Genomic DNA, 25,442 nt, shown 5'->3' with positions numbered 1-25,442 from the left:
GTTTTGGAGACAGGAAGAGTCCAGACGAGTCCGTCATCTTAAACAGTTCAAACATCAACGACAACGGACTTTATGAGTTAAACTGCGCTCTCCAATGATGAGATACTTATCCAGCTGCATGTGGTTTCATCCACCAACGAGTCAGTGCTGGAGGACGACCCGGTCACGTTTAAGTTCTTCAGCCCGACTGCAGGGAAACATGGGAACTATATGTTGAACAAAAACCGGAGTGCTGGTGTTTAGTCTGGACTTCCATACCGGGAATGAGACACACGGGACCGGGTATGAGGGGAGAGTATCTGTGTCACCTCAGTGGAGGTCACACGGGGACTTGACGGTGACGATGAAGGAGGCCACGCCACGAGATCAGGGTGATTACTACCTCAGTGTCCAGTATGGAGGCAAGACAAGACCGAAGGACATGTCTGCTGTGAAGCTGGAGGTCAGAGAGAGAAACCCGGATGGGATCACCAGCACCACCAGCACCACCACCCCCACCACCACCAACACCACCACCACCACCGACACCACCAGCACCACACCACCACCACCAGCACCACCAGCACACCGCCTGTGAACGTGTGAGTAGCCCCCACATCTCCTCATTTCTGAGTAGAATGTTTTAGCCTTAAAGCAAAATTGCATCAAATGGCCACAATTCACACAACAATATAGTGCATAATAAAATATGCCTCTTATATAATTATATGCACATAATGCTTCATCACTTTTATGTTGCAGCTGGTAAAGGTGGAGCAAAGTTTAGCTTGTTCATCCCCCTGGGATCAATAAAGTTGTATCTGATTCTTCAACGTCATCGTTTTTTTCATATTGCAAATATTCATTTGCAAAGAAGCTACTGTTGTAGGATGAATGGAGAAGGCAAAAGTACAACCTTTACCTCAGAGATGTAGAAATACAAAATGTTACTCCACTACAGTAGACTCGTGTCCTACATAGACACCACTACCATCACCTGCAGAGTGTTCATGCATTCATTACAGTGTCACTCATAATGAGACAAACATGCATCACTGTGTGTCTAACTCAAATCTCGTTTCCTTCCTCTCATTCTCACACTTTCCTGGTGAGAAACAGCCGGGATCTTGGACCACTGTCGGCATCCCAGTTTTGGTGTTTTTTATTACAGCCGCTGTCTTTTTCTGATTGGCTGGTGTGATTGGCGGTGTGATTGGCGGTGAGAACTCAGGTTGATTGGCTGGTGCATGGAGACCCGGTGCTCCAGAGAATCCCCTGTCTTCTTTCTGATTGGCTGGTGCATGAAGACCTGGTGCTCCAGAGAACCCCCTGTCTGCGGTCCTGTTCAATATGCAGGTGGGGTTGTGGAGCTGCCTAACGCTGACCCTCCTCATCGGCCCCCTGCAGCTGTCGTGAGCCCCCTTTTAGAAGACTAGACTTTGCTTTCTGCATGGAGAGAGGGCGAGAAGAGATGAGAAGAGATGAGAAGAGAAGAGAAGAGATGAGAAGAGAAGAGATGAGAAGAGAAGATGAGAGAGATGAGATGAGAAGAGAAGAGAAGAGAAGAGAAGAGAAGAGAAGAGATGAGATGAGATGAGATGAGAAGAGAAGAGAAGAGAAGAGAAGAGATGAGAAGATGAAGAGAAGATGAAGAGGAGAGATGAGAGGTGAGAAGAGATGCTGCAGGACAACCAGGATGAGAGAAACAAGGAGGATTATGAGCATTAAGGATGTAAACATGTTGTAACTGGAACTTGAGATAAAAATATGCACCGAGAAGATATCATAACAGGGCCTGATGATTGCCTTTAAATGAATTATGCGAAGTCTATAGTGACCCTAACGTGATTTAAACGTCTCTGTGTTTTTTTAAGGTTTCAGAGTTTAAAATACATTTTTTAAAATCAGGTGACATGTTTTGTAGTTTATTTTGAATGGCAGACTTTAACTGTGACGTCAGACACATTTAAAAATAAGTTTATCAAATTGAACATGGTTTAATCCCTGATTTAATACAATTAATCCGACAGTCACAGAGGAGATGAAGTAAACGTGACTCAGCAATCTCACGTGACAAATACAAACCAGCACAATTAAAGTCACGTGAAGGAAAACACGCGTCTCACCTTACCGATGGGTGTGACGTCAAGACAAATCAGTCGTTTTAAAAAAAAATGGTTTAATTGATTTAATCCAATTTTCTCCAGAGGAATGAAGCTCAATTGTTCGTTTTTATTCCAACGCAAAATGGGTTTATTTCCAAACCTGGACTACTCCGGACATTTAACCAGAGAATGAGCTCACAAACAAATGAAGCTGTTCCTCACCTGAACAACAAGAAACAGGCAGTCAAACACACTGGTGTCTAGTTTAAAGACCTTGTTTGGATGTTTTTATACCAGTTTGTAAATAAATATTTACCCTTTTGTGTGTTATCCTTTGTTCTTTACATGTCTGCCTTTTAAAAAACACTTTGCTGCTCGTTTTCATAAATGATCTTTATTATTATCAACCACACAATATATGTTTTAAGATTAAACATTCGTTGCAGAACAGTAAAAGTTAACAAATCTATAGCGTTAAAATGACACTTAGGCTTTAAACGACCTGTCAATCATGACGCAGAAGTGTCACATGATAGGACAGAAGCTTTTGCAAGTCAACACATAGTTGATAAATATAAGATAAGATAAGATAAGATAAGATAAGATAAGATAATCCTTTATTAGTCCCGCAGCGGGGAAATTTGCAGGCTTACAACAGCGTAGAGTAAAGTGCACACAAGAGACATAGTAAAGAAGAAGCTAAAAAATAAAAATAAAAATAAAATAAAACAAGTATTATAAATAAGCAATAAAAAAAAAACAGTAGAAAAAACAACAATAACTTATTATATTTACAGACAGAGAAAATAAACAACAACTATTTTAACTATTTCTAACTTTTTTAATAAGATAAGATTATAAGATAAGATAAGATAAGATAAGATAAAGAGGTTTTTATTGTCATTGTACAACGAAACTCCGTTTGGAGGCCTAGCCAGCCACAAACACAATAACAACAATATACAAGATAAAAACACACAAAAGGAATGAAAACGTCACCATGTACAGCAGGTGCGTGTTTCACATGTACAATGTGTGCAAACAGCGCAGTGGAGACACAGGTGAGTCCCGGGAGGACCTCCTCTCACCGGGCTGCACCAGCAGACAGACAGAGGCCTGCTGTGGAGCTGAGCATGGAGAACCATCCTTCCTGCTACCGGCAGCACAGGTCCACTGTATCTTGATGGCGTTTACATCCCAGAATAAAGAAAGTCCCTCCACACTGCAGGATGACCAGAGGCCTAACCCTGCAGAGTGAACTCTCTCATACATTCATTTACTCCTTTAAAAGGCCGCAGAGCTGCCCTGTGCCACCTTCTCACAGTCATTGTTTTTTTAAAAATCAAAGCAAATTGTAAAAGTTTTCTCACGTTTTGACAAAAGTCAAAGGTCAACCCCGCCCACACCTATATCCCAGACTTTTAATTGGCCAGAATATTATTCACGTTAACGGAGCAAAAAATACACACAGCCTCATTTGATCGGGTAGAACTGGGCCTATCCAGGCCTCCATACAACCAGGTTAAGGTTTAATAAATCAAACATTATCGGACATGGAATGCATGCAAAAAAATAAAATAAAATTGGCCTTCAAAAAGAGGTAGGAGGTCGAATGAAATGTTAAAAATACTGGTCTGAATTGTTGGCATTTATTCCACTATGTTTTATTTACTTTGTATATTAGGTTTTTAATTCATTGCACAGGTCACATCATATTTATGTGTGAAATATGCATTTATTTGCACATAAATTATTTAGGATTTAGTGTTGAAATCATTACATCCGACACGAATAAACGACAATAAATCCCGACTTGCTCTGACGTCATGAACACGTGGATTCTTGTTTTCTGTGTAAATGTAAGATTTAACGCTAGATTGTTGAATAGTGACATAATAATAATAATAATAATAATAATAATAATAATAATAATAATAATAATAATAATAATAATAATAAATAATAATAATAATAATAATAATGATAATAATAATAATAATAATAATTAAACAGACCACATGACACATGACAATAAAAACATGACAATAAAAACCTGTGCAATACATTACACTGTGTAATAATAGTTAAAATAGTTTTTTCTGTCTGTAAATATAATATTTCAATTATTGTTGTTTTTCTACTGTTTCTTATTGCTTATTTATAATACTTGTTTTTTTATTTTCATTTTATTTTTATCTTGTCTTTCTTCTACTATGTCTCTTGTGTGCACTTTACTCTATGCTGCTGTAATCCTGCAAATTTCCCCGCTGCGGGACTAATAAAGGATTATCTTATCTTATCTAATAATAATAATAATAATAATAATAATAATAATAATAATAATAATAATTGTTATTATAATAATAATAATAAAAAATCAAACAGTCAAAAAATAATAATTGTTATTATAATAATAATAATAATTATTATTATAATGACAATTATTATTTTGACTGTTTTGTTTAATAATAATAATAATTATTATTATTACTATCATAATAAATAAGGTTATTTATTTAGTATCTGTAAATAAAGATATTTATTGAGAAAGCCTAATTCCACCTTGATGTCACCATGTTTTCAGTCAGAGAACTGGAATGTGTGATTCCATAGATTAACGATGTGAAGCATCAGAGAACATTAAAGGAGAGAACGATTGTCACTGATGGACACATCACATAACCCAAACGTAGTCTGAAACTACAGGTAGACTACAAATGTAACAAGAGGATGGAAACATTTCCTGTGTTTTCATTGAAGGCGGCTGAACTCTGTCCGACGTGCTGCTGCCACCTGCCTTCATCCACTGTGGAGGCTATTACCAATAACCCCAGAATAGAGGTGACATGTCCAATATCAATAGGAGTAAAATAGTAGTGTTTTTGATCCCTCACACCTTCCAATTTATACACATGAACATTTTAACAAATTGTAATTATTTCTTATTAATAACATAAGGAAATGAAAAGGATATAATGTGGCATTTTGGATAGGAAACTCTTTTTTCAGGAAGCATAAAGTGTCAGATCGATTTGACTATTTAGCAACTTGTAGGAAAAATGACAAGCATGTGCATAAAGAATTATACTGGATGGATTAAACACATTGTGTATTTATTTATTAATGCACTGATCAGCAGATGAATCAGAAATCTGACAATATGGGTAGCTGATTAGAATCAAACATACACATGATTTTTCTCTTTTTACACGTTAAATTAGGATTCACTTCAAATGATGTATATAGTACACAGAGAGGTGGAAAAAAGCTACTACAAATAAAATCTACATGGTTTACACGTCCGTTAAGATACAGTGAATATAGAGCAAAACATTGTTAATCTGCTGTTTTAATCCTACAGTTTATGAGCATTGTGCCTATATATATATATATATATATATATATGATGTTTACAACAACAGGGCAGATTTAAATGCTTCTGGAGGGAATGTCTTAACTTGCTGTTGTGAAGCATGAAGCTTTTTTATTTTGAAAAGGCACACAGTCAAGGTGCTTTTCTAATCTGTTATGTAAACAGACTGAAGTGAGTCAATTTGCAGTAATTATAACTAAACTGTCTCCAGCTGGAATAAAATAAAGCAGCTAAAGGAAGCGAGAGTAAACATTACAGTATGCAGGAAAATAAACACAGAGGATATTTGATAAATAACACAAGTGAAAGATCAGACAAATAAGAAAGTAGAAGATACAAAACATTGGCAATATACAGTTTGTAACAGAAGATACAATATGAATGAAATGAAAAAGGTGTCATACGGCATTAAAAACAAAACCAGAGCGTCGTGTTTTCTCTCTCGCTCGGTTTTAAAAGCAGCTCCAACTGTGATGGTATTTTAAAGGGGATATGTTACATAATATTTAAACAAGCAAACATTATGTTCTTAATATGAGACACTTCCTAAATCCTCCTGCTAATCTCCTCAAGCTTTACAAGTTGTTTTTATTAATGGAGAGAGAGAGAGTTTTGTTCTTTTGGATCGCTGCTTTTTTAGAATACTTTTCCCCAACAATACAATATGCTGCTTCCGTGTTTGGATAACCACGAGAAAGATCTGGGCTGCAAATAAACACAAATCTGGGTTTCTGCTCTGGTCTAAACACAGCGGAAAGCAGAACTTACTCCACTACCTCCATAACCCATGCGTCTTCTTCACCACGCCGCCTCCTCCCTCAGTGCACCAGCTCCAGCTGGCTGGTGGAGAACGGCAGGACTCCGCTGACGTAGTAGGCGATGCCCAGGGACAGCAGGGCGATGACCACCAGCAGCAGCAGCACCCTCCAGAAGCCCAGGTCCTCCACAAACTCCTGCCAGGTGGTCCTGAAGCTGGACAGGACCCCCTCGCTGCTCTGCAGGTTGGGGTTGAGTAAGGAGTGGCTCTCCATCGCACTGTGACGGAGGACAATCACTGTTATCAATACGATCTACACTCCACCTTTTGACTCATGCATGCAGCTTCACTGTGACTTCTGTCTGAGGTTCTGCAGCCAAAAATCATAGTAATGAGTGTTTTGGCTGTAGATAGGAAATAGCTCTACTGGACAAATAATTTAATCCTATTTTTGTAACAGCCTTAAGCTTAATTTGTCCTGTTTCCTGTTATGATATACGCAGCTTTTTATTGTTTAAGTGAACACCCAAGTACTTATAAGATTTCACAATCTCAATGTCCATTCCCTGGATGTTCACTGGTACCGGAGGAGAGCGTTTACCCCGGCGGAAGTCCACCAGCAGCTCTTTGGTTTTGCAAGAGTTGATCTGGAGGTGGTGTAAAGTCCGAGGTGTAAATGGAGAAGAGGAATGGAGCCAGAACGGTTCCTTGTGGGGCCCCCGTGCTGCAGGACACCAGGTCTGACTCACACTCCATTAAGCTTCAATAATATGTCTTGTTTCATACTAGTGGAAAGAAAACATCCACACTACACATTCAAGCGTTCCCCTGTAGTGTCTCAACATAAACAATATTCCCCTGACTGCAGTGTGAGTACATGGGAATAAAACGAATCAACCCAGTCCACAGCAGAGGCTCAGACACAATTGGTTAATTCACAAAACGGACAATAAAAGTTTACCAAGACATGAAAGAACAGATGGTGAAAGCTCAAGGAGACTCTCTCCAGGAAACACACAGTTCAAAACCATGTTCTCCCCACACATGACTGCAGGAATAGTAGGTAGGCAAGAAGGGTGGAATCATGTGTTTGCTTTGAAAGGCCAGACTGCTTCACTGCCTTCAAATTCGACAAATTTCATGATTTGTGCTCAGCATTGTTCTCTCAATCCCCAGACAGACAGTATTTGTTTGCCTTTACTTTTAAAGTTGCAAGGAGGAAGTACTCTCCTGCAATATGCTGATGACCTAACTGAATTGCAATATTGTCTGCCAGAGGTCACATACTTGGGTCATGTTCTGAATCCACTTGTGACGGGAGGAAGCTGCTCACTAACATGAATCCACTTGTGAGAAAGAAGGACATGCTCTCATTTCTCGGGATGGAAAATGACTGCCGGCACTGGAGTTTTGATTTGGCTGCAATGGACTCTGTGCTTTATGTGCAGTCTGCTCCTCCTCTGGTGCAATGGACTGAGAGTATGCAAATGTGCACTCACATCAGCCCAGAAACAAGAGTCACACTATAATACCTGTTGTCTGCGGTTTATAATCGCAAAAGAAAATGTGGATGGAAGCAAAGTTTTAGGTGCTTTTGGGCTAAACTTCCTGTTTATGTGTCAGAGTCATGGGGAAGAAGGAAGATGATTTTTTTCAGATCAGTTTCTTCTTTGAACATGAATGAGCGACAGTTTTTTTTCGGTCCAAGCAAGTCATGACACCTGATATAAGAAACGCGTGGCGGCGTATGTCCTCATCACTGCTCTCAGTCCAAACAAACTAAAATACATCCTTTAAGAGACATTTTTGGTTTAAATGTTTGTCTTTCTTACTTCACACACACACACACACACACACACACACACACACACACACACACACACACACACACACACACACACACATAGTCCATAATCCCTCACACTCTCCCACATCTGGCTCACCTCTCACTGTCGGCCATCTGCATGGTCTCCAGTTTGGAGTGGGGTCCTCTGTTGAAGCCCTTCACCTCCTGCTCCTCCAGTCCTTCCAGCAGACGGATGGCGTCCTTGTTGACGCCGCGTCTCTTCGCCAGCACCAGAGGGGTGGAGCCGTTGTGGTTGCTGTTGAAGCAGAACAACCGACAGACACACTGTGAGATCAAAGGGAAGACTGGAGGGAATGTCAAGTACGGCCACTTAATAAAAAAGGAAAACACATTTCAAAACTGTACGTTCACGGGGAAGTGTTAGGAAAGTATTCATGTCAGGGCAGTGTACTGTCAGTAAAAGAGAGATACATGTACAGTTAATGTTTGTATAATGCACAATCACAATTGGGCGCTTCAAGTTTCACATCTATACTGAAATAAAATCAACAGGGAGGCTCTAAACTTTAGAGTCTCCCTGTTGATTTTATTTCAGATACAGACGACTGCGCCGGAGAAAGTTGAGGAAAAGACGAGTGAGACGGAGAAAGGGAAAGAAAAATAAGGAACTAATGGCGCTCTGTTCATACTTCCCACTGGGAGCACTAAACCAGTGTGTCTCACATGTTCAGAAACCGTGGCACTTATTAAAAGTGCACATGTGAAACTATGTTTCACACCAGCTTCCACCGTCAGCGCACACAGCCACCACAGCCATCAATAATCACGTATTCTGTGACTACACCTTTGGCTCTGACTTTTGGCTATGACTAATACTGTGCCACAGGAGTTTTTCGTGTAGAGCTGTTAAGAAGGAGAAGAAAAAAAAGAGAAAAAGAGGCCAGAAGCAGTCTTACAAAAACACTGCAGAAAATAATAAAACCGGAATGCAAATATGACTAGTACCAAAAAAAGTCCTGAGGGTCCATTGATTTACTTCACATTTACATGTGAAGTAAATCAATTAGATAAAAGGAGAATCCCCCAGCAGATCCCCAGACTCTACAACACCCAGAGATGAAAAGAAAAAGCTTTGACAATTACAAAAAACAGTTATGTGTTTCAAAAAAGACTCAGTTCCCCTTTTATGAGAAGATAAAGTTGCACTGCAGCTCGAGAAGACGTAGCAAGTGGTCCACCTTATATTAACACATTCAGGTTAACCCACTTCCTCCACATAAACACGCATACTTCCTCTTTATTTCTGCACCTTTACAATAAAGCTGAGAAGTTCAGCTTCAATCGTTTTCCTCTTCAGGCTCTTTTATTTTTCTTTTCTGAAATCTCTGTTTGGTTGTTGTGCTCCAAAACGTATTATCTGCATCGTTATAAAAGGAAGCCAGCGAGAAGACACCAACCCACTGTGCGGTTACAAAAAAGAAGAATCACACTGATGAGTCAAAATTAAGATCCAAATCACTCCACGTGACAACATAGATGCTAACAGTTCTTAATACTGTTGAGAGGGCAGACACAGTCTCCAGAGGGTTTTGGGTGAGTAACTGCTCTGATGGAAGCGATGGAAGCGCCTGATAAGATAAGGTACACATGCCTTATCTTATTATGAGAATTGTGTACTTTATCTTATCAGGCGCTAATTCAGATCAGTTAAATAGGAAATAAGTTATTTTCCAAACGGTCATATCTTCTCATCTCCACGTTATCCTAACAATGAAGGTACAAACGGCAGAGGCTTATCTCGTTTTGCACTCAAGCTCTTGCCACCAGTTCCCAAGTATGCCCTTTAGTCCCTTAGGCAAACACACACACACACACACACACACACACACACACACACACACACACACACACACACACACACACACACACACACACACACACACACACACACACACACACTTCCTTTGTAGCAATCCACACACAGCAGTCTGCTCTCTAATGCAATACCGCTTTCTATCCAAATTTCTTTTGATAAGCTTTTATTCCCCCGTTCATTACCTCTAAATACCTTTAGCATGTGACATGGAGGGCCTTCATCAGCCCTCCTCACTTAACATCTGCTTTATGTGGCAGTCTGGGAAGTGATAACAACATGTGACAACACTTTCTCCTGATTCTCCTCCTGTCAAACCTCATTACGGCGGAACGATTTACACCATGAAGAATAACCCTGGCGTGCAGGAAGAATATGAGTTCTGTAAACGCAGCATACATTGTAAGAGTGCTGGGAAAGCAGAGCAGACTACTGACTGACTATGCTGTCAACTGGCTCAGTGATGCCAGTTTGCAATTTGGACTACTTTTCCATTCCTGTGGAGGGATATCAGTGAGGGGATTTGCCCCATTCTATACAAACAAATTGTCTCTTTGTGTTTGTCACAGTCCATATTTGGACTGTGACAAACATATGCTGCTGAATCACCATAAAAGGTCCCAGGCTCTTAGAAGCTACTTCCTCTGCAGGTACCGGCTGCCAAACATCCCCCATCCTCCCTCCAGCTATTTCTCTTAGCTGAAAGTGTTTAGCATTGTCTTTCTCATAAACTGTGTCAGTTCCCCTTTTATGAGAAGATAAAGACACTGTTGCACAGCAGCTCGAGAAGACAAAGCAAGTTGTCCACCTTAGATTAACACATTGAGGTTAACCCACTTCCTCCACATATACTTCCTCTATTAAAGCTGAGAAGTTCAGCTTCAAATTATTTTTAGCCTCTTTTTTTCCCTTTCTGAAATCTCTGTTTGGTTGTTGTGCTCCTTTGGCAACGATTGCCCTGCAAAACGTATTATCTGCATCGTTATCAAAGGAAGCCAGCGAGAAGGCACCAACCCACCGTGCGGTTACAAAAAAAAAAAAATCCCCCATCCTCCCTCCAGCTATTTCTCTTAGCTGAAAATGTTTAGCATTGTCTTTCTCATAAACTGTTAGTTACATTTAACTCTCAACTGCACTGCTCGGGGTTTCACACCCACGGACCAAAGGCTGAGGCCTAGAAACGTTCACAGCCAAATAAGAAGTGAACAGCAAATCAAGGCAGAGGGCGAGGTCTCTGCAGATACAGACTCTGACAAACACTTGTAAGGGCTCATAAGTGAGGATTGAGAGGAATTCATTTTGAATGAGTATAAAAATTGCTTTTAGGAAAATGCTGCATAGTATAACATACAGGATTTATCATGTAAGAAAGAACAGAATCACACTGTTTTTTAATGAATCCTTTCATTAAGATTTGATTAGCCTTACTTAAGATTCTAGGTTTGTTTTTCACTTAAATAGGAAGCTCTCTACTAAAACATGTGTGTCCCATTCAATGAAAACAAAATGTACGGTGAAGTGATTGCTGGATGGTTTAGTTTTGAGTATAGAAAATATTTCTTACCGCCCACGAAACCGGTTCAACAGGAATCACATCACCCCAAAAACACCATACCAACAGTGAAGTTTGGAGGTGGGAACATCATGGTGTGGGGCTGTTTTTCAGCATACGGCACTGGCAAACATATAATTGAAGGAAGGATGAATGGAAAAATGTACCGAGACATTCTTGATAAAAATCTGCTGCCATCTACCAGGATGATGAAGATGAAACGAGGGCTGACATTTCAGCAAGACAATGATCCCAAACACACAGCCAAGGAAACTCTCAATTGGTTTCAGAGAAAGAAAATAAAGCTGCTAGAATGGCCCAGCCAATCACCTGACTTGAATCCAATAGAAAAATCTATGGAAAGAACTAAAGATCAGAGTTCATAGAAGAGGCCAACAGAACTTTCAAGATTTGAAGACTGTTTGTGTGGAAGAAAATCACACCTGAGCAATGCATGCGACTAGTTCCTCCATACAGGAGGCGTCTTGAAGCTGTCATTACCAACAAAGGCTTTTGTACGAAGTATTAAATACATTTCAGTAAGCGTGTTCAATACTTTTTCCCTGTGTCATTCCGTTTTATTACACACAACTTAATTTCTAAATTTATTTGTTTGGTTTGTCTTTGTATGTATGATTACTTGGGTTGTACTGACACCTGGTGAACATTTCATGTCAATAGCACCTTCAGAAATATATTTACTGAGAAAAATGGTGACGTGTTCAATACTTATTTTACCCGCTGTGTATACAGTACCAGTCAAAAGTTTGGACACACTTTCTCATTCAATGGTTTTTCTTTATTTTTATTTTTATTTTTTTCTACATTGTAGATTAATATTGAAGACATCCAAACTATGAAGGAACACATATGGAATGATGTGGTAAACAAACAAATGCTCAACAAACCAGAATATGTTTTATATTTTAGATTCTTCAAAGTAGTTGAATGAGAAGGTGTGTCCACACTTTTGACTGGTACTGTATACAGTATAGTATAAAAATAACTATAAGATGACAACAGAAAAATGGTGACGTGTTCAATACTTATTTTACCCGCTGTATATATATATATTTTATTTTTTAGTTATTGTGGATTTTTATTTTTCTTATTTACTTATTTATAATTTTAATTAATAATATTGTTTTACTATGTCTCTTGTTATATATATACATATCTCTATGCTGCTGTAATCCTGTAAATGTTCTTATCTTAATATTTGTGATGAACTGAAGGATGAAGCTTTATTAGTTTAGAAAACCCTCCTCCTTCAGATAAATAAACTCTCCCTGATTTAGGATTATCTTGTTTTATTTTAAATGAATGAGTGGACGTGCAGTACCTGTCATGACCCCGCCAGGCCTCTAGGGGGCGACAGAGGCCGCGCTGTGTTTCCGGCTCAGCATCACAACAACAGCTGCTAGCAGCGTTAGCTCAAAGGCGAACTGTGTTTTTTTCTGCTAATTGGGGACATATTAACAGGTTAGTAACGCAGCAGACGGACAACACAGCTTCTTAAAGGCGTGTTTACTTCGCATGCACGTTTCTGGAATCATTAAACCACGTGTTAGCATGTTTTAAAACGTTAGCATGCTAGCTAGCATTAGCTCCGCTAGCTGATGCTACATGTAGCCAGCTAGCTGAAACGAGGATTCTTCAGATGTTTGTGTGACTTTGTGTGGATATAAAGGAGCTTAAAGGGTGTTTGTGTCTGTTGTGTGTACATATATTGTTCATAATAATGTTATATGCTGTGTTGTTAGTTAATAATGTGCACAAATACATGAAACTGATGAGATAAATGTGGAATAACATGCAAAGTATTTGACTTTTACTCCCCAATTTAAGGTAGAAAAGTTGCTGAATCAAAAGCTCAGGATGGATGGATAGATAGATGTTCCTTTAATGATCCTTTATTGATCCTCATGGGGGGATTCAGGTGTTACAGCAGCTCAAGTACAGAGATAATAAATAAAAGATGTTATACAATAAAATACAAAAGAACTATAAGACAACAAGAAAGTGAGGTATGAAGTATAACTAACTATTAACTATATTAATACACAAAATGTACAGTATATATACAGTATAAAATAACTATAAGACAACAACAAACAATATATATGTATGTATGTGTGTGTATATATATATGTATATATATATATATATATATATACATATTGCTACATTGTAGATTAATATTGAAGACATCCAAACTATGAAGGAACACATATGGAATTATGTGGTAAACAAACAAATGCTCAACAAACCAGAATATGTTTTATATTTTAGATTCTTCAAAGTAGTTGAATGAGAAGGTGTGTCCACACTTTTGACTGGTACTGTATACAGTATAAAATAACTATAAGATGACAACAAACAACAAGATACAGTAAAAGATCCAGTGAAGTGAGGTATGAAGTATAAACTATATTAATATACAAAATGTACAGTATATCTACATGTGTGCAGTGTGCAATATTTCGCATGAGTCCAGTGCAGGAGAAAGTGTGGGGAGTAGACATGTACAGTGTTATTGTGTTGTTTTATGATGACAGTGGGCACAAATACAGTTGTTTGTGTTAGTTAGAGGCCAACCTGAGTCAGACCAGAGTCTAATGCTTTAATTCTTCAAGTGTTCTTGTTCTTGAAGTTTTCTAGGATTTCTTGGAATACTTTTTAAACATGCATCACACGTTCTATTCATAAGTAAATATGGCAAAAAGAAAGATAATGAGGGTGTTACAACTGCTTAAATACCAATTTTGTGTTGGTCAGAAATGCCCGGATGTATATTACCAGGAATTCCTGAGTATTCCTTGAACTGCTCATGATTTATAGATATGTAACCTGTGTGAGGGTTACATATGGAGACATTGCTTTCTATTAATGAGTCACTTGGAAAAAAGGACATTTTAAAGTTCAGATAAAACAGCATATCCTGCACTATATCAGGCATTGTCTCAATTTTTTTTTATATAGAAAGCATTTGTTTATGGTCTTGATTTAAAGATCTTTTCAATAATTGCAGCAGACGCCTCAGTGAAACAAATCAATCATCTTCACAAACACAGAGAGTCAGTAAACAGTAATGTCAGTATGTGTGGAACCGTAGCAAACGAAACTAAACTGCAGCCGTTTCAGCCAAAGAAGAGGGACATCCATGTTCAGGTGGAGGACAATCAACAACCTGAAAGACAAATTATAGTCAGCAAACAAGACACAGACCCCAAATATAAAGGGAGGGGTCTCCCACTGTGTAAATAAAGAGAGACTAAAGAGAGACTCTTTTATTTACACAGTGGGAGAGTGACTTCATTCTTGGTTCCCCTGTAGGTAAAACTGCACTACATCTTTACAAAGCAAATACTTGTTTTCTGCGATATTAATGCCCTGGATATCAAATGTAGAAGCTGTTTTGGTTCACTCTCACTGCACTGAAAAGCGCTCTATAAATAAAATGTATTATTATTATTACTAACAAGAACAAACACTTGCTTTTATGCTTCCCTTATTTAAACTCTCTTCAGCGTCTTTTACATTGATTTAGTAGTTCATATGACATATTTATTAGTGAAAGGTAGATGACCGCCTGAACCAAAATACATGATTAAAATAAGTATTAAGAATACTACAAATTTGAAGTAGAAATGGGCTTAAGTAGGAGCCACTTACTGACGGGGACCATTGTTTTGCATAGTGACACTATTCTAGCTGGACCTCAGTATTTGAAGTTGCATTTTATCTGACTCCAATTCACCATCATTGGTACAGAAGCTTTTTCTATACAAATCTATTTTATTTATTGCAAATCAAGTGGGAGTCGGCTATCACCTTGACTTCTAAAATTCATATTCAAACAAACCCTCACATCACAGGCTACATTACTGTTTTAAGCCAGCGATACCCCTTAGACTTTATGCTTTGTGCTGCTACAGACAATGCAAAATATTTTCCAAAATTCTGGTTTATTGTTCTTATTATTTATAGTTCCGTATAAAGCCTGTGTTTGCTTTCTTTGTGCTTTATGGACCTAAAAGTTTGATCGATGATATAAATGCTGGTAGATCCTCATAAGGATTCCTTTTCCTCAAACATTGTCTGCTATTCAGTGCATTTAAATGATGGTGAGACTTAAACATATGTCCCGTCTTTCCTCTTTGATCCTCGATGCAGGTACGCTGGAATTTTCTGATACCCACTCGGACATGTCCTATGTCTTCATCAACGACTCGTCGCAGACCAACGTGCCTCTGCTGCAGGCCTGCATCGACGGAGACCTGCCCTTCGCCAAGCGGCTCCTGGAGACGGGATGCGACCCCAACATCCGGGACAACCGGGGCCGCACCGGCCTGCACCTAGCCGCCGCCCGGGGAACGTGGAGATATGCCGCCTCCTGCACAAGTTCGGGCCGATCTGCTGGCGACTGATTATCAAGGAAACACGGCGCTGCATCTGTGTGGTCATGTTGATACCATACAGTTCCTGGTTTCCAACGGGCTGAAGATCGACATCTGGTAAGACACGTGATGGTGGATTTTACCTTCCCATTCCTGCAGCTTTCTATCCCCCTCTACATTTACCGTCCATGTCTCATCTCCTGTGTTATATGGCTTTTTTCTCCTTATCCCTAAACTTGACCTTGTAAATTTGTTATGAAATGTGTTACACAAAATCCAGCATTTATTATAAAGTGTCTTAAGTAATAACTTTTGAGAGTTTGGTCAAACCCTGGTAACTTTTTGCCTGTTAAGTCTTGGCATGAATTTAAGCAAAGGGGCTATTTCTTTGCCAACAATCGTGGGTGGGTTTTGGGTTCAAACTCCACCTTGTGCTTACTGCAGTGCTACACATTAAGTGTTTTGTCTTGCAGTCTTTGTGGTGAATGGATGTTAATGTATTTGAAAGTCGTTTCATAATGATCCTCTTTGTATGACAGAATTACTTTTTTGCAAGCCAATCAGAACTGCAGCTAATACTACTTGTAGACCGATGCTAAAGGATGCTAATGCTACATCTGGAGCAGATTCAAGCACTGATACATTAAGAAACCATGCTAAAAAAAGAATATGTCCTGCTTCTGTTTTGTGCATGTAAACACTAAATGCTAGGTTCAGAAACCTGAATAAACCCTGATCCCTATTTTGAGATGAATCCTGGCTGGAGTACTCTGGTAGATACTGGATACTGTGGCTTATTGAAGTCCAGGTTTCTGATCATTTCCTGTTCCGCGTGCTGGTCTGACATCAGCTCACGTTACCTCGTAAATTAGTATGTTGTTGTTTTCCATCACCAGTAATTTAACAACGGCGGTATATTCGGAAGCTAATTTAGTCAACCACAGCTCATTCTCAGTTCATGAAATGACTGTCGTTGCCGAGATGAGGGAAATGTTCAGGGGACAGGAAACATTGCATGTAAACCTTCATACTGACGGATACTGATAAGATCACGTCATACTAATAACCAGGTTTCTCATATATTATGTAAAAATCATAACCTGAATAGGATCAGCGTGACACTTTAAAACAAAGACATCACTGAAATCAAACGGAATGCAGAAAAGAGGAAGAATACTAGATAGAATGTAAATAGAACTGAAACGGGTGTAATAGGTTTGATGAGGCAGGGAGGTTGTTTTATCATATCCTCTCACTCTATCCGTCTCACTTTGGGGCATGTGTGTGTGTGCGTGTGTTTTAGCTGCACAGTACCCTCGGGATTCACTAGATCTTTGCAGTCGATTGTAGAATGACTCACCCTTGACTCAAGAGTGAATCTGCAAAGGTGTGAAAATGTGCTTACCACATTACCAAAATGTATTTAAAGGCTGATGAGTTAAATCAGCACATCCCTCCCCAGAACAGTCGAGGGGATGTGAGTCTCTCGTAGTTTCCCACATTAGCTGAACGAACAGAGAGCTATTGTATTTCACAAGTTAGCAGAAAACATAAAACTGTCACACAGGAGTTTTTCAAGTGTAGATTATTTAAGATTCAGTTTAAGGTGTGTTGAATAAGCTAAATAAACACTGCAGTGATTTGTGTGCCTTCATCATCCTCTCCTCCAGGCTGTAAAAACACATGTCAACAGATCATTAAACATAGCCCTAGAAGATAATGACTCATGAATTTCAGCCTGCATGAAATACGTCATGAAACTCAACCGCTGTTGGCATTTTCTCATATATTAAGAATGCTTCTCTTCATCTCAGGACAGCATGATTCGGGGAAATACTAGCTGACATGGAAGAATAATTAAAACTTGTGTTTTTTGGGTGAAAATATGCCATTGAAGACCGGCCTTTATGCTTTCTAGTTGCCGATTCCTGTTGAACCGGTTTCGTGGGCGGCAAGAAATATTTTCTGTGACGGGGTTGGAAAAGAAAAATAGTTTGGAGCCAATATGCCAATATGCTAATATGCCAACAGACAATCTGCAATAGGTATCAGCGGCAAAAACAACATCCCAGTTCTGTGGCAGACAAACATTCATGATACTTATGAGTTGATGTCACGATTATCCCGGCCAAAATAATATCAATTAACGATGTTATCCCGATTCTCATCAAACTATGCTCAAAACTAAACCATCCAGCAATCACTTCACCGTACATTTTGTTTTCATTGAATGGGACACACATGTTTCAGTAGAGAGCTTCCTATTTAAGTGAAAAACAAACCTAGAATCTTAAGTAAGGCTAATCAAATCTTAATGAAAGGATTCATTAAAAAATAGTGTGATTCTGTTCTTTCTTACATGATAAATCCTGTATGTTATACTATGCAGCATTTTCCTAAAAGCAATTTTTATACTCATACAAAATGAATTCCTCTCAATCCTCACTTATGAGCCCTTACAAGTGTTTGTCAGAGTCTGTATCTGCAGAGACCTCGCCCTCTGCCTTGATTTGCTGTTCACTTCTTATTTGGCTGTGAACGTTTCTAGGCCTCAGCCTTTGGTCCGTGGGTGTGAAACCCTGAGCAGTGCAGTTGAGAGTTAAATGTAACTAACAGTTTATGAGAAAGACAATGCTAAACACTTTCAGCTGATTTAGATGCAGGTTGTTCTACTCAGATATCAGGAATCAGCAAACAGAAATCTGAGAGACATAAATTCTAGGCGTGGTGGTGAACAACCAGCTAAGAGAAATAGCTGGAGGGAGGATGGGGGATGTTTGGCAGCCGGTACCTGCAGAGGAAGTAGCTTCTAAGAGCCTGGGAACTTTTATGGTGATTCAGCAGCATATTTCTTTAACAAATATGTCAGACTGTTGCGTTGGTTGTCTTAACATTCATTAGGTTATTTTGTAGAACTCCTCTTCTGTTGACTTTTGATTTACATAACAGAAGTGGCCGTGGGGCAGACACAGTCTCTATAGGGTTTTGGATGGGTAACTGGATGGGTAACTGGGTGGGTAACTGGGTGGGTAAAGTGTGAAAGTCTGCAACTCTGCTCCCGTATTTACGTTTACCCTTAACCCTGGATAAGATAAAAGATAAGTTATATTATCTTTTGTAAAGATAAGATAAGTTTCAGAGATTGCTAACTCTAACCAGCTAGCTTATGACATGACAACACATGTTGACGTCAGTTTACATGCAGAGCAGGTTTTATTATATATTATTATGGCTTATTTTAGTTCAAGTACAGGCAAATATACTTTACATTGCTTTTTAGTTGATGGTTTACATCTTCAAAGTGTGTGTGCCTGTTTGTGAAGTCGGGTTAGATGGATTTGCCCCGAGTTTACAAGTAGGAACTCTGAATTTGAGTTGCGTTTCATCCCACTTCTTCTAGCAGGAGGTCGGATATTTTCGAGTTTTTAAGTTGGATCTTAATTTTGCCTCATCAGTGTGATTTTTTTTGTAACCGCACGGTGGGTTGGTGCCTTCTCGCTGGCTTCCTTTGATAACGATGCAGATAATACGTTTTGCAGGGCAATCGTTGCCAAAGGAGCACAACAACCAAACAGAGATTTCAGAAAGGGAAAAAAAGAGGCTAAAAATAATTTGAAGCTGAACTTCTCAGCTTTAATAGAGGAAGTATATGTGGAGGAAGTGGGTTAACCTCAATATGTTAATCTAAGGTGGACAACTTGCTTTGTCTTCTCAAGCTGCTGTGCAACAGTGTCTTTATCTTCTCATAAAAGGGGAACGGACTCTTGTCTTTTTGAATCTTTTTTGTTTCTAGGCCTCAGCCTTTGGTCCGTGGGTGTGAAACCCCGAGCAGTGCAGTTGAGAGTTAAGTGTTTGGTAACCGGCAGCTTCTGAGAGCCTTTGATCTTTGATGGTGATTCACACATAAGCAGGCAGCAACTGCGTGGCCACATCCTTCAGCTGTCATCAGAGGTCAACATCCTCCACCAAATATGGACTGTGACAAACACAAAGAGACAATTTGTTTGTATAGAATGGGGCCAAATTGCAAACTGGCATCACTGAGCCAGTTGACAGCATAGTCAGTCAGTAGTCTGCTCTGCTTTCCCAGCACTCTTACAATGTATGCTGCGTTTACAGAACTCATATTCTTCCTGCACGCCAGGGTTATTCTTCATGGTGTAAATCGTTCCGTCGTAATGAGGTTTGACAGGAGGAGAATCAGGAGAAAGTGTTGTCACATGTTGTTTTCACCTCCCAGACTGCCACATAAAGCAGATGTTAAGTGAGGAGGGCTGATGAAGGCCCTCCATGTCACATGCTAAAGGTATTTAGAGGTAATGAATGGGGGAATAAAAGCTTATCAAAAGAAATTTGGATAGAAAGCGGTATTGCATTAAAATCAACAGGGAGACTCTAAAGTTTAGAGCCTCCCTGTTGATTTTATTTCAGTAGAGATGTGAAACTTGAAGCGCCCGATTGTGCATTATACAAACATTAACTGTACATGTATCTCTCTTTTACTGACAGTACACTGCCCTGACATGAATACTTTCCTAACACTTCCCCGTGAACGTACAGTTTTGAAATGTGTTTTCCCTTTTTTATTAAGTGGCCGTTCTTGACATTCCCTCCAGTCTTCCCTTTGATCTCACAGTGTGTCTGTCGGTTGTTCTGCTTCAACAGCAACCACAACGGCTCCACCCCTCTGGTGCTGGCGAAGAGACGCGGCGTCAACAAGGACGCCATCCGTCTGCTGGAAGGACTGGAGGAGCAGGAGGTGAAGGGCTTCAACAGAGGACCCCACTCCAAACTGGAGACCATGCAGATGGCCGACAGTGAGAGGTGAGCCAGATGTGGGAGAGTGTGAGGGATGATGGAGTGTGTGTGTGTGTGTGTGTGTGTGTGTGTGCGTGTGCGTGTGTGTGTGTGTGTGTGTGTGTGCACGCGTGTGTGTTAGCTGCACAGTACCCTTGGAATTCACTAGATGTTTGCAGTCGTTTGTAGAAAGGCAGAATGACTGACTCACCCTTTGCTTTCTTTTAATGAGTCACCTGCAGCTTTCTATCCCCCTCTACATTTACCGTCCATGTCTCATCTCCTGTGTTTTATGGCTTTTTTCTCCTTATCCCGAAACTTGACCTTGTAAATTTGTTATGAAATGTGTTACACAAAATCCAGCATTTAGTATAAAGTGTCTTAAGTAATAACTTTTGAGAGTTTGGTCAAACCCTGGTAACTTTTTGCCTGTTAAGTCTTGGCATGAATTTAAGCAAAGGGGCTATTCCTTTGCTAACAATCGTGGGTGGGTTTTGGGTTCAAACTCCACCTTGTGCTTACTGCAGTGCTACACATTAAGTGTTTTGTCTTGCAGACCTTGTGGTGAATGGATGTTAATGTATTTGAAAGTCGTTTCATAATGATTAACTGTTCAAACCATCCTCTTTGTATGACAGAATTACTTTTTGCACACCAACTGGCGCTTAACATGTAAGCAAGCCAATCAGAACTGCAGCTAATACTACTTGTAGACCGATGCTAAAGGATGCTAATGCTACATCTGGAGCAGATTCAAGCACTGATACATTAAGAAACCATGCTAAAAAAAGAATATGTCCTGCTTCTGTTTTGTGCATGTAAACACTAAATGCTAGGTTCAGAAACCTGAATAAACCCTGATCCCTATTTTGAGATGAATCCTGGCTGGAGTACTCTGGTAGATACTGGATACTGTGGCTTATTGAAGTCTGACATCAGCTCACGTTACCTCGTAAATTAGTATTTTGTTGTTTTCCATCACCAGTAATTTAACAACGGCGGTATATTCGGAAGCTAATTTAGTCAACCACAGCTCATTCTCAGTTCATGAAATGACTCAGTCGTTGAGGGAAATGTTCAGGGGACAGGAAACACTATGCATGTAAACCTTCATACTGACGGATACTGATAAGATCACGTCATACTAATAACCAGGTTTCTCATATATTATGTAAAAATCATAACCTGAATAGGATCAGCGTGACACTTTAAAACAAAGACATCACTGAAATCAAACGGAATGCAGAAAAGAGGAAGAATACTAGATAGAAGTGTGTGTGTGTGTGTGTGTGTGTGTGTGTGTGTGTGTGTGTGTGTGTGTGTGTGTGTGTGTGTGTGTGTGTGTGTGTGTGTGTGTGTGTGTGTGTGTGTGTGTGTGTGTGTGTGTGTGTGTGTGTGAAGTAAGAAAGACAAACATTTAAACCAAAAATGTCTGTCTCTTAAAGGATGTATTTTGGTTTGTTTGGACTGAGAGCAGTGATGAGGACATACGCCGCCACGCGTTTCTTATATCAGGTGTCATGACTTGCTTGGACCGAAAAAAAACTGTCGCTCATTCATGTTCAAAGAAGAAACTGATCTGAAAAAAATCATCTTCCTTCTTCCCCATGACTCTGACACATAAACAGGAAGTTTAGCCCAAAAGCACCTAAAACTTTACTTCCATCCACATTTTCTTTTGCGATTATATGCCATCATGAGCCAGAACAATGGCCGCAGATTTCTCAATCAAGATGGCAACTGCTGCCACTGACCTTAAACAGCCCGGCGTACCGCAGACAACAGGTAACAGTGGAGACGAGTATTACGCAACAGAGCGATAGTGTGACTTGTTTCTGGGCTGATGTGAGTGCACATTTGCATACTCTCTGTCCATTGCACCAGAGGAGGAGCAGACTGCACATAAAGCACAGAGTCCATTGCAGCCAAATCAAAACTCCAGTGCCGGCAGTCATTTTCCATCCCGAGAAATGAGAGCATGTCCTTCTTTCTCACAAGTGGATTCATGTTGGTGAGCAGCTTCCTCCCGGAGTGTGAGTCGGACCTGGTGTCCTGCAGCACGGGGGCCCCACAAGGAACCGTTCTGGCTCCATTCCTCTTCTCCATTTACACCTCGGACTTTACACCACCTCCAGATCAACTCTGCTAAAACCAAAGAGCTGCTGGTGGACTTCCGCCGGGGTAAACACTCTCCTCCGGTACCAGTGAACATCCAGGGAATGGACATTGAGATTGTGCAATCTTATAAGTACCTGGGTGTTCACTTGAACAATAAAAAGCTGCGTATATCATAACAGGAAACAGGACAAATTAAGCTTAAGGCTGTTACAAAAATAGGATTAAATTATTTTTCCAGTAGAGCTATTTCCTATCTACAGCCAAAACACTCATTACTATGACTTTTGGCTGCAGAAACTCAGACAGAAGTCACAGTGAAGCTGCATGCATGAGTCAAAAGGTGGAGTATAGATCGTATTGATAACAGTGATTGTCCTCCGTCACAGTGCGATGGAGAGCCACTCCTTACTCAACCCCAACCTGCAGAGCAGCGAGGGGGTCCTGTCCAGCTTCAGGACCACCTGGCAGGAGTTTGTGGAGGACCTGGGCTTCTGGAGGGTGCTGCTGCTGCTGGTGGTCATCGCCCTGCTGTCCCTGGGCATCGCCTACTACGTCAGCGGAGTCCTGCCGTTCTCCACCAGCCAGCTGGAGCTGGTGCACTGAGGGAGGAGGCGGCGTGGTGAAGAAGAGGCATGGGTTATGGGAGGTAGTGGAGTAAGTTCTGCTTTCCGCTGTGTTTAGACCAGAGCAGAAACCCAGATTTGTGTTTATTTGCAGCCCAGATCTTTCTCGTGGTTATCCAAACACGGAAGCAGCATATTGTATTGTTGGGAAAAGTATTCTAAAAAAGCAGCGATCCAAAAGAACAAAACTCTCTCTCTCTCCATTAATAAAAACAACTTGTAAAGCTTGAGGAGATTAGCAGGAGGATTTAGGAAGTGTCTCATATTAAGAACATAATGTTTGCTTGTTTAAATATTATGTAACATATCCCCTTTAAAATACCATCACAGTTGGAGCTGCTTTTAAAACCGAGCGAGAGAGAAAACACGAGGCTCTGGTTTTGTTTTTAATGCCGTATGACACCTTTTTCATTTCATTCATATTGTATCTTCTGTTACAAACTGTATATTGCCAATGTTTTGTATCTTCTACTTTCTTATTTGTCTGATCTTTCACTTGTGTTATTTATCAAATATCCTCTGTGTTTATTTTCCTGCATACTGTAATGTTTACTCTCGCTTCCTTTAGCTGCTTTATTTTATTCCAGCTGGAGACAGTTTAGTTATAATTACTGCAAATTGACTCACTTCAGTCTGTTTACATAACAGATTAGAAAAGCACCTTGACTGTGTGCCTTTTCAAAATAAAAAAGCTTCATGCTTCACAACAGCAAGTTAAGACATTCCCTCCAGAAGCATTTAAATCTGCCCTGTTGTTGTAAACATCATATATATATATATATATATATATATATATATATATATATATATATATATATAGATATATATAGGCACAATGCTCATAAACTGTAGGATTAAAACAGCAGATTAACAATGTTTTGCTCTATATTCACTGTATCTTAACGGACGTGTAAACCATGTAGATTTTATTTGTAGTAGCTTTTTTTCCACCTCTCTGTGTACTATATACATCATTTGAAGTGAATCCTAATTTAACGTGTAAAAAGAGAAAAATCATGTGTATGTTTGATTCTAATCAGCTACCCATATTGTCAGATTTCTGATTCATCTGCTGATCAGTGCATTAATAAATAAATACACAATGTGTTTAATCCATCCAGTATAATTCTTTATGCACATGCTTGTCATTCTTCCTACAAGTTGCTAAATAGTCAAATCGATCTGACACTTTATGCTTCCTGAAAAAAGAGTTTCCTATCCAAAATGCCACATTATATCCTTTTCATTTCCTTATGTTATTAATAAGAAATAATTACAATTTGTTAAAATGTTCATGTGTATAAATTGGAAGGTGTGAGGGATCAAAAACACTACTATTTTACTCCTATTGATATTGGACATGTCACCTCTATTCTGGGGTTATTGGTAATAGCCTCCACAGTGGACGAAGGCAGGTGGCAGCAGCACGTCGGTCAGAGTTCAGCCGCCTTCAATGAAAACACAGGAAATGTTTCCATCCTCTTGTTACATTTGTAGTCTACCTGTAGTTTCAGACTACGTTTGGGTTATGTGATGTGTCCATCAGTGACAATCGTTCTCTCCTTTAATGTTCTCTGATGCTTCACATCGTTCATCTATGGAATCACACATCCAGTTCTCTGACTGAAAACATGGTGACATCAAGGTGGAATAAGGCTTTCTCAATAAATATCTTTATTTACAGATACTAAATAAATAACCTTATTTATTATGATAGTAATAATTATAATTATTATTATTAAAACAAAACAGTCAAAATAATAATAATTGTTATTATAATAATAATTATTATTATTATTGTAATAACAATTATTATTATTATTTTGACTGTTTGATTTTTTATTATTATTATTATTATAATAACAATTATTATTATTATTATTATTATTATTATTATTAGATAAGATAAGATAATCCTTTATTAGTCCCGCAGCGGGGAAATTTGCAGGTTTACAGCAGCATAGAGTAAAGTGCACACAAGAGACATAGTAATAAAAATAAAAAATGAAAATAAAAAAACAAGTATTATAAATAAGCAATAAGAAACAGTAGAAAAAC

General features: G+C 39.3%; 1 protein-coding gene and 1 pseudogene across 1 annotated transcript; one reads left to right on the top strand and one right to left on the bottom strand.

Annotated features, from left to right (window-relative positions):
• Positions 1 to 5,176: 5,176 nt before the first annotated feature.
• Positions 5,177 to 8,838, bottom strand: LOC129093844 (ankyrin repeat domain-containing protein 46-like). The gene is made up of 3 exons (XM_054601967.1): positions 8,801 to 8,838; positions 8,158 to 8,316; positions 5,177 to 6,492 (listed from the first exon to the last, which is right to left on the bottom strand). Exons 1-3 carry the CDS (start codon positions 8,836 to 8,838, stop codon positions 6,276 to 6,278), a joined length of 414 nt encoding a protein of 137 aa, XP_054457942.1. The 3' UTR covers positions 5,177 to 6,275.
• Positions 8,839 to 12,809: 3,971 nt separating this feature from the next.
• Positions 12,810 to 24,500, top strand: LOC129093498 (ankyrin repeat domain-containing protein 46-like; annotated as a pseudogene).
• Positions 24,501 to 25,442: the final 942 nt, after the last annotated feature.

This window comes from Anoplopoma fimbria, chromosome 7, assembly GCF_027596085.1.
Source record: "Anoplopoma fimbria isolate UVic2021 breed Golden Eagle Sablefish chromosome 7, Afim_UVic_2022, whole genome shotgun sequence".
Taxonomy (NCBI): domain Eukaryota; kingdom Metazoa; phylum Chordata; class Actinopteri; order Perciformes; family Anoplopomatidae; genus Anoplopoma; species Anoplopoma fimbria.
This window is presented reverse-complemented; position numbering and strand designations above follow the sequence as displayed.

Excerpts from the sequence above, each read along its gene's own strand:
- LOC129093844 (XM_054601967.1), bottom strand. The coding sequence starts at position 8,838 with ATGGCTGTGGTGGCTGTGTGCGCTGACGGTGGAAGCTG. Across the intron at positions 8,317-8,800 it reads TGCGCTGACGGTGGAAGCTG|CAACCACAACGGCTCCACCC; the intron begins GTGTGAAACATA and ends CTGCTTCAACAG. Across the intron at positions 6,493-8,157 it reads CAGATGGCCGACAGTGAGAG|TGCGATGGAGAGCCACTCCT; the intron begins GTGAGCCAGATG and ends CCTCCGTCACAG.